Here is a 10423-nt window from a genome sequence, read left to right on the forward strand (position 1 = left end):
AATCGAAACAATAAATTTTTAGGGTTTTTCGACTTACACACATCTCAGATTATCTTAAAAATCAATTCCCATTAATTAAGTCTTTGAAGAACTGTGTTCTACCTAGAATCTTTGAGAAAATTCATACATAACTAAGTTCGGCTTTATCACGATTTATTTTCAAAATATTATCTTATAAAGAAACAACTTCACAAATGTACAATACATACAATAAAATCTCTTACATCCATAAATTGCATGTATTTTGTATAGATCTCTTCCCATTACTCGTAATTTACCCACTAAAATATTGCAAAAATATACATACATATATTGTTTTCAATATTGCAGTTCTCAGTACATTGGCATCTTATATAAATTTTAACTTATGTACTCACAAATAAATGTAAATAAACTGCTCAAATTTAAATAATTTACAAAATAGTTCTTTGAGCAAATTTATTACCCTTTCTTGTGAATCTTTTTGATATATATATATTACAAATTCTCTACTACTTTCTTATGACTAACTATTTTATTGGGATATCTTTAAAAAGATATATCAAGTACAATTTATCGCATTTCAAACGATTTTCATTGTTTATTTATAGTCCGTTATTATTTAGAATGCAGGCAGGAAATAGTACCACAAATATATTGCAGACATTGATATCTAGCTTTCCCATATCTCATCTCGCTGTTTAGCTGCTAACATCTTACGTTCTTTATTATTTTAGAGAAACAACATTGTAGATTTCAATTCGAATTAAAATACAAAGTTTACCTTTGGCCTCGCGTAGTACGCGTTTCTCATTCTCTCTTTCTGCGGCAGCTGTTTTCAGGCGCACACCTAAAGCTCCGGTAACAAGGCGACGTGCGAGTGCTGCACACGTCTCGGGCCTTTGACGATATGGTTGCAGGGATGCAGCACATTTCTTAGCCTTTAAGCGAGATTCTATTGTAGCTTCCGCTAATGGCTTAAGTACTACGAATGGATGGCCCATGGTTAAAACTTCAGCAGCTATTTAAAACAAAGATATTCATAAATATTTACAACGTTTTATGCTTTCCTGGATTGACCTAACAAACTCACCAATTCGGGAACTGCTGAACACAGCCAAGGCATGGGTATCATCCACCCATTTAATATCAAAACCAGATTCCTTGTATTGGGAAAAAACCATAAGAAGGTCATGATTCTTAAATTCGACAGGGAAATTGGATACTTCAAGTACGTGTGGGAATTCCTCATCGTTGAGTATAGACTGCTTTGTAAGATATGCCTATATGTCAAAATAAAATTTAGTTATTAATTAAATATATACTCCAGACAAATATATACACTATAATCCATTTTTGGCAATTCGATTTTCACTTTTCCCACCGAAGCTGTGAGTTCTTGCATGATTTTCGGATCTAAACACTCTCCACTATCGTCGTACAAAGTTTCCCAGTCGTCTTCTTCCTCTTCTTCTGTGGTACTATCTACGGCAGAGCGATGTGGTGTCGAAACGGGAATAATTTTTGAACTTCTTCGATTGGATCCCTTGTCATATTCTAAGCCATTTTCGATTTTCTCGGGAATTTCAAGTACATCTGAGACGAATGTTTGCTTAATAATCCGACGATTACTACGGTTTATTTCCTGCGAATATTATATAATAGAATTTATTCCATAAAAACGCTAAAAATGGTAGAAAAACTATTTTCTGAACTAAGTTTGGGTTAAGTTTGGCGGAATTAGTGTTAAAAAAGGAAAATAACAAAAAACAAAGCAATCTAAAACATTTTCAATATACTTATAGTGAGATAAATCGTTATACATAACACAAATGACAGTATTGATTGAATTCAACTTTGAATTCTTTTGCGAAATGAACCGCTTATTAAACAAATTATTCAGTTAACTAAATTGCTAATCACAGTACTTATATAAAAATATGTACATATACATTCAAACAAATATAATTGATTGCGTGTGTTAGTTAACGATAGTCCCATGAAACCTCGCAATTCATTTACTCTTTGGCAATTTTAATTTACCTTTGATGCTCGCTGGAATTCTTGTGCTTCTACATCACATTTAGTTGTACTCCTTGTACCATTTTCTGTTGATGCAACATCTTCTATTCGTAAATTCTGTACTTTGCTTGCGTTTTCAGTATTACTTTGCTTCATTTTACTTCGTCTGCTCGAATTAGTATTCATTTCGTTGTTAACAATGGTTTCTGGTGGTATTTTTTGTTCTTCGGTTGATTGTTGTTCGAATAACAGTAGATTTTGTATATTATCAGTATTCAAATGCAGTTGTTTTTGTTGACTTATGAAAGCAGCTGTAGTATCACGCGAATCGGTAAGTGATATTGAATCATGCCCGTTCCGTATTGTTTTCGTTTCGGTCCGCTCCGATGATAATTTAGATATTTTCGCGTCTTGAGCCTCAACGATAAGAGTCGATTTTTTAGAACGTTCTCTGCGTTCGCGATTGTTTACTGTAGATGATTTCGTCTTCTTTCCGGCGCAAACAGCTGCAATACCTGCACTTTTGTTTCCAGATATATCGTCTAACTTGGTCGACGCTGTAGTGTGTACTGACGCTCTTGTCTCCGAAGTAATTGCCAAACGCTGCTGATTACTGCCGCCGCAGCTATTATTGTTGTTATTATTACAAGCAGTCGTTGATGGCATCGGAGCTAACGAAGCAGTCGATGGTGCGATATCATTTGTTTTGCTATGTTGTTGTTGTAACCCTGTTACTTCCATAGGTGTAGCTGCTGGCGTCGTTGGCGGGGTAGTTTGACTGCGCCGTGCCCTTGGAATATACACCGCTCTATCTGGTCGACGTTCACGTCTTACAGCTGACGATTGCCTACGAAACATATATGTATATGTAAGTAAATAAAATACATACAAAAATGGTTGTAGTAAAACAGCAAAAACCCAAAACGCAATGAGCAAACACATATTACACACTACATTCATACATATGTACACATAAAATATATCTGTATTTGGATGTTTATACATACTTATGTATACTACAACCAACAATTATATGTATGTACATATATGTGTAAGCACGTTTGCGTGTTTCGGGGTAAGTAGGTGAATGAATGTGCGGTAGACAGGTGAACGAATCACATAAACATAAATGCAGCAACCTACACATACGAAACTAAGAAAGAGAGGAGCAAAACAAAATGGCATATAAGTCACAAAAGAACTCCGTAAAATGCAACAAAACTAGTTAAACACGTTGGATTGCGATGAGGTAACTTCTTGCTACTCATAGCGCAGCTAGCGGTTAGGCCTGTACTGGAACGTAGTTTTCATACGCTTTGGATTTTAGTTATAACACAATCATCAATTTTGAATTATTGCATTGTTGAAAATATACAGGAAACTTAAAATTGAGATATTTACAATAATATGGCCATTATTAAAATAAGAATGTATAAAAAAAGACTTTAATTTGGTGGAAAACATAATATTAATTTTTTCAAATTTCCCACTGAATGAGATTTCAGGGAATTTATAAAAATTCACTAGATAAAATAATTATGGAAAAACAACCTTTAAGATATACCAGAAAGGGTCCTAATTTTACTTTTGGACAAGTTTTATTTATTTATATTTAAGATCTGAATTAAATGGACTATGGTAATGAGTAAAAGTCGAATCAGGCACCTAACGAAAATATTAGGCATACAATGATAAAATGATGTATTCAAAATTATATCAAAATTTAATATACTAATTCTAAAAATAATATTACTATTATTTTTAAAACCAGATCGGCATAAAAATAATACAGAATTATACTATTTTAAAAATTTCCAAATTTTCTCAATAGTACTCGAAAGCTAGGCATCACGAAGGAGTTCCCACAAATGTATAAATTATAAAATATAAATTTAATGCTTTCGCCCTATATACGAGTATAAATGTGCATATACAAATATTGTTTATAAAAATCATGAGCAAACGAGATATATACATATGCCGAAATAATTGAGCCTTCTCTCTTCCCTGTCTTTGACGAAACTCTTTGTACATATATTACACATAAACTCGTTGAGGAATTTCAGCAATACTGTTACGCGTGTGTGTGTGTGAGTTTCGCGAGTATATTTTGTATGTCTGTTACTTCGTTCATTTACCTTTGCTGGGCAGATTTGCTACTGACTGCTGTGCTTGTCGTTGGCGCTGTTGGCATATCCCCGCCACTTGTTGGTACCTCTGATTTAATTACCGATATACTTGTTGTCGTTGTCTTTGTTGTGCCACGGTCCTCGTTTACGCACCTTGAGGTCATTGCATTATTATCAAAACTGTTGTTCTCATTTGCATGTGTCGGAGAATTATTGCATGATATTGAGGTAGATAACAGTGTGGTTTTGTCAGCCGCAGTTGTTGTAAACGAACGTTCTGCCACCGCTGCACTGAGTGTATAAGTGGCAGCTACACCATCAGCCGAAGCGCCACTCTGATTATAATTTCTTAAGGCAGGAGGTCGATAGAGATCTAATGAGTTCGTTTTAAATACTGTAAGGGAGAAAAATGCCATATTCAAAAAATAATTTTTCGATCTTTTTCGAATTTAGTTATAGTAACTAAGAGGAAGCTCAGCCGACTTCACATTATGTTATGTCAAACCAGCTAGGATTTTTCGATATATGGTATATTATAAATTCCAAAAATTTATACTGCGCCAAGATGATATAATGAGAATGTCACAAACTACTTGGTTATAATCGGGCGAGTAGCTTATGAAATAAGAAATTTTGACCTCTTGCCCATAGTCCGAACTTTAGTTTTGTTATTTTTTTTAATAATCCGATTCAAATTTTCAATGGTTTATTATAGTCTCGCAACCTGTTGCTACAGAGTATAATAGTTTTGTTCACCTAACGGTTGTTTGTATCACCTAAAGCTAATCGAGTTATATTTAGGGTTATATATATATAAATGATCAGGATGAAGAGACGAGTTGAAATCCGGGTGACTGTCTGTCCGTCCGTCCGTCTGTCCGTGCAAGCTCTAACTTGAGTTAAAACTGAGATATCTTTATGAAACTTGGTGGACATGTTTCTTGGTACCGTGACCGGTTGGTATTGCAAATGGGCGTAATCAGACCACTGCCACGCCCACAAAACGCCATTAATCAAAAACAAATAAATTGCCATAACTAAGCTCCACAATAAGATACAAGACTGTTATTTGGTACACACGATCACATTAAGGAGGGGCATCTGCAGTTAAAATTTTATTTTTTAAGTGGGCATGGTCCCGCCCTAATAGGTTTAATGTGCATATCTCCTAAGCCGCTAATGCTATAATAACAAAATTCACTCTGGACAAATATTTTTAGAACCTCTACCTTCAGTGTGAAAATAGTTGAAATCGGGTGGCAACTCCGCCCACTCCCCATATAACGGTACTGTTAAAAACTACTAAAAGCGCGATAAATCAAGCACTAAACACGCCAGAGACATTAAATTTTATCTCTGGGATGGTAGGAGATGACTTTATAGGAACCGCGTTCAAAATTAGTTAGTGGGCGTGGCACCGCCCACTTTTAGGTTAAAACCCATATCTTGGGATCTGCTTAACCGATTTCAACCAAATTCGGTGCATCACGTTCTTTTCATATTTCTATGTTATAGTGCGAAAATGGGACTACAACCACGCCTATTTCTCATATAACACATTTTCAATTCCATCTGATTCTTTCACTTTCCACTATGCATATCAAGCAACAATGATTATATCGGGGTAAAAGTTTTCGTGAATAATACGTTTAAAGTATGCCACCTTGTGACCAAAAATTGTCTAAATCGAACCAAAACTGTTCAAGCTCCTAAGTACTAAATATGTGGACCCCAGTGCCTATAGTTGACTTTCTACCGAAAATATCAGTCAATCCACAAAGAAATCTCAAACGAGTATACCATTTGACTTTGCAAGAGTATAAAATGTTCGGTTACATAGCCCTTCCTTACTTGTTTTAATTAAATTTATTTCCACGCAAAAATGGAACGGTTAAAGTAGTAATTATGAAAAACATATTTTATACATTGATGAATTAACACAACATAAATATAAATAACGCAAAATTAAATAATTGGTATTATGTGCAAATATGTATTTATGTATTTGCTTGTGTGCATGCATTCAACTTATTAACGTGGAAATACTTGTTGAATACAAATTCAATGTTGACCCAAATTTAAAAGTTTTGCTGCTTCTTTTTATTTTGTTTTTATCTTTTAATTTGTACACCTAGAGAGAGTGAGCTCGCTCTCCTAAAGTGGCCTTGAAGTTAGCACAATTTAAAATTGTTGCTATTATTTAGTAATAATAAAATTAAAATAATACATTTTTATTTCATTTTTTTTTTATTCATCCATTCAATTAATTTACTATTTACTGTTACTTAATAAAAATGTAAATAAAAGAATTACCGAACAAAAATGATAAAGTGTCGAAAGAAACTTAAAGTTAAATACGATAACTCTGTTGAGCGTTCAATGGGAGGGGAGCGGCATTTGACTTGGCCAACTGGTTACTCGACCCTGAGACGCAAATGCGACATCACGTACAAAATTTTGGCCGATACGCAGTGAGCATGAGCGTAAAAAGGGAGTGAAACAACTTAAGTAGAAGTGAAGGTACAAAAGAAAATGAACAAAAAGACGAAAAATAAATATGAATAGCGACCTTGAATTTGACTATGTAGCGCAAACACTTAAAAAATGCCTCAGCATTGGAGTTCATCATAGGTTGCCGCAAAGCGCTATGTCCAATTTGCGTATTGCCTGTATATACGCTTATATGCGTGTAAGCAATAAATAAACAATATATGTACATACATATGTAAATGTGAGTATTCCTGCATGTACGAGTATATACACACATATCTACAATATTTAGCCGGCTTTTGTTATATTTTTGGATAGACAATGACTTGGCGAATAAAATATTCTTCATTTCTACTTATATAGGAATTTAAGTGTGAAATTAATTATGGTTTGTGTAGATATTTGGGAGAGAATATTCTAAATGAACGTACATATATATTCTAGAGAATCATATTAACAAATTTCACGCAATAACTTATAAAAATTAGAAAACCGGAAAGATAAAAACAAATAAAAAAGATGCTGCAATTAAATATATTACAATTATTTCAGAGTCCTCAGAGACATATGAATAAATATGATGTATTAGGCATGCAATGCATGGAGTGACCAAGTACTTTTATACGTTTATAGGCATTAGAATTTATTTCTTTATCAATAAGTCAATTACAATACGCCATACGAACCTATAATCACCCTAATTCTATAAATATATATGTATTGTATATATATAATATAAATAAATGCATATTTAACTTACAGCGGGTTTCACTTCCACTTTTCTCCACACCCATCTTACCAAGCGTGTTTTGTGCAGTTTTTCGCTCACTGCGCCAATTTTTCACTGGTGACTTTTTTCGCCTGAGCAAAAAAAGAAAAACAAATTTAAAAAATGTATGATCAAGAGTTTTTACGAATCAACATTATTCTGTTATTAACAAACATGTACATATACATATATATGTACATATGAAGTAGAGTGTGAAGCACATACTTACGACTCAAAATTTGCTGCTGCCGTCGACTCTGTAAATTTATTCGGATCCAATAATTGATTCCGAAAACAGACAACAGTGCGGCGGAATGGCCCCTGCCCCACGGAAAAAGTGAAGAGATCGTATTGCTGGCGAAATTGCTCACATGCCTGATGAATAAGGAAACGGCGAAAATTGTTCACAGGTGGGAAAAGTAGAACACTGTAAAATATGGACAAATATTCTTACCTAAATACGATATAAATATATACATACACATTTACAGATCATAGACACGAAGTTTATTTGCTATGGCGTTTGCTTGAACTATATTCAAATCTTTTGTAACGATAAAAGAAGTTTCAGTAGAGTAAGTATTTACGTAACAAATTAGACATTTTAGATCCTGAAATTTATGTGATTTTATAGTTTTAGCAAATTTACAGAAAAATTGCAAAAACTGGTTAATATCAGAATGGCGAAGTAAGTAAATTACCTAAACAATGAAAGAGTAACATCAGAAGAGAAAGATATATGAGAATATTATGTAATCAAGTAAACATTGCAGTTTATGTTGATACTATAGTGTTAAGCGGGGTGAAAGTGGTGAATAGAATGGTATTTAATTGGATATAGGATTTACAAATTAGATTTCTAAGGATAATTAAAATAAGATGTTCCATATTTAGGATCCCAAACTTCATATAATAAAATTTAAAATCTCTCCTCGTTCTAAAAATAATTGATTCGCCTTCCATCATGTTCTCATCTACTGTTTCATTAATGACGCAAAAAAGAATCATTTCGAGCGATGAATAAAATGCTTTAACAATTTACCATCGTATTAACCTTCAAGAAGCTGTAAATAAAAATTTATTCTAAATCCCTACTTATTAGATAATATATTATTATGTATGACTCAACTATTTAGGAAATTAACATATTTATTTGGTTGACCCTTGACCACTAAATTTGTTATCGCAGAAGAAATTTTTTACTTATAGAACACATAATAATTTACCTCATAAATATATAAATAGATATTGTATTCAAAAGCGGAAAACAAAAGCATTGTAAAGCAAAAGCGTTGCAAAGAAAACACTTATTTTACACAAATTTTCATTTGTTTATGAATAAAACCTTTTCTTGAATATCAAATGATTCCAAGTACATGCATAGATATATATGAGGCCACTTTTAACATGATATCAGATTCACATCCAGTCTTCCGTATTACAAAGCCTTCTCTCACCCTCTCATAAATATATAACTATGTCACTAGAACTAGTTTAAGTATAACGCGTAACGAATTCCATTAGGAAAATATCACATCCAAAGAAAAAGTGTTCAACTGCTCATTCAACCACAAGTAGGACAAAACCAAAACAAAAAAATATTAACGCAAGATGCATAAAAACCTAGGCACTATTTCGATTAGAGCGAAACGTGATTTTTTTTACATTTTTAATACACAAGATATGTATATTTACATACCACTCTTTGGAAAGTATTCTAAAAAAAAAAACAAATTTAATTCGTAAATATATGTAAAATTACATAAAATGTATAGTTTAGGTGGGGGACCTAAGAAGGCCTCAAATTCACTTTCCGCTCACGGATTTGTAATATACGCGTAAAATAAGACGATTTAAAAAAAAATTTAATTTTTGAGGCCTCCTTAGTTTGGGGACCTAAACTATACATTTACCTAAAATCCACTAGAACGGTTAGGAAAAAATTAGTATGGTCTCTTAGAGTAAATGAATGTATGTATGGTATATATGCGGGTGTAATTAATTTACGTATGTATATTGAGTTAATTACTGATCGAATAATATATCACAGAAAAACTTAGGCATCCACGCTCTGAAGAGTTTCTTTTTGATATTGTGTGAGGAATAATTTAACTTATCCGCTTGTTTTGAATAAACAAAAAAATTTCTTGTGTATACACAGGCACATATATAAACTGTCACAGATAATACGTCAATAATTGAAATCAACGGAATTTCATAATAAACAAACTCCGAAAAAATATAATTCAATAAAATTAACACTTATTTCCCACACCTTGGTTGTTTCCTCCAAGCCATACATAATATATGATATACTCATTGCCAAACGTTCTACTCACCTAGAGCTATGCCTTTGGTTTATAAAGTGCTCAATGTCAGCGGTGACATTGTATATAAATTCCTCATCGTCAATGCTTAAGTTTGTGATATTCGTTAATTTCACCTTTCTTTCCAGCTTGTCCAGCTTTACAGAAATCGCTAGGCACTCTGCCAGCAAAAATACTATAATAATTATTAAACAATGCCCTTCCTATAACAGCAATGGCAGTAGAATTGCAAATCGTCTTCACCTTCAGCTGCACAGCATTCGACCGAAGTGGTTGGGTAGCGCGTAATTTTATAAAACTGTAAAGACAATTAGCTGTTCAAATGTATATTTTTTTATATTACAGCACTGCAATATGCTCGCCATTAACTTTAAAAATTATGTTGTCACTTCAGTTCCTTTAATTCTCAATATATTTCTAAGCCTTTCAAAACCACGAGAAACCAATAAGAATATTTTTCATATTCTATTATTCCTATTCGGAGGTAAAACCAGTGTTGCTTAGTTTAATATTAATGTCCCTTAAGAGTGTATACAATCTTGTATCAGAACAATATATACCTATGAACGTGTATAGAAAATTAGGAATAGATTAGAAATAATTACCTATTTGTATATTATTTAATTAAAATTGCAAAATGGATTCATTTACTATCTGGAAGTGAGGTTAAACTTGTCATTTAGCCACATTTTTTAGTTATTATTCAC

General features: G+C 32.9%; 1 protein-coding gene and 1 long non-coding RNA gene across 5 annotated transcripts; one reads left to right on the forward strand and one right to left on the reverse strand.

The window, feature by feature from the left end:
• Positions 1 to 136: 136 nt before the first annotated feature.
• LOC106619674 (uncharacterized) lies at positions 137 to 10224 on the reverse strand. Of its 4 annotated transcripts, XM_036364141.2 has the most exons (10): positions 10086 to 10224; positions 9729 to 10014; positions 7619 to 7764; positions 7381 to 7481; positions 4140 to 4524; positions 2023 to 2848; positions 1322 to 1624; positions 1073 to 1262; positions 764 to 1000; positions 137 to 702 (listed from the first exon to the last, which is right to left on the reverse strand). In XM_036364141.2, exons 4-10 carry the CDS (start codon positions 7412 to 7414, stop codon positions 653 to 655), a joined length of 2025 nt encoding a protein of 674 aa, XP_036220034.2. In that variant the 5' UTR covers positions 7415 to 7481; positions 7619 to 7764; positions 9729 to 10014; positions 10086 to 10224; the 3' UTR covers positions 137 to 652. The 4 variants fall into 4 exon arrangements, with proteins under 4 accessions (XP_036220034.2, XP_069967123.1, XP_036220036.2 ...); XM_070111022.1 differs by having other exon boundaries at positions 9729 to 10170; XM_036364143.2 differs by having other exon boundaries at positions 7615 to 7764; positions 9729 to 10170.
• Positions 7881 to 9891, forward strand: LOC138857652 (uncharacterized). Its single transcript, XR_011396840.1, has 2 exons — positions 7881 to 7964; positions 8024 to 9891. It is a non-coding gene; the product is annotated as an uncharacterized lncRNA (long non-coding RNA).
• Positions 10225 to 10423: the final 199 nt, after the last annotated feature.

The sequence above is a fragment of the Bactrocera oleae genome, chromosome 6, assembly GCF_042242935.1.
Source record: "Bactrocera oleae isolate idBacOlea1 chromosome 6, idBacOlea1, whole genome shotgun sequence".
Taxonomy (NCBI): Eukaryota; Metazoa; Arthropoda; class Insecta; order Diptera; family Tephritidae; genus Bactrocera; species Bactrocera oleae.

Coding starts and splice junctions, on each gene's coding strand:
- LOC106619674 (XM_036364141.2), bottom strand. CDS start 7,414: ATGGGTGTGGAGAAAAGTGGAAGTGAAACCCGCT. Junction 4,525..7,380: donor AAGTGGAAGTGAAACCCGCT/GTAAGTTAAATA, acceptor TCTCCCTTACAG/TATTTAAAACGAACTCATTA. Junction 1,001..1,072: donor GTTCAGCAGTTCCCGAATTG/GTGAGTTTGTTA, acceptor TGTTTTAAATAG/CTGCTGAAGTTTTAACCATG.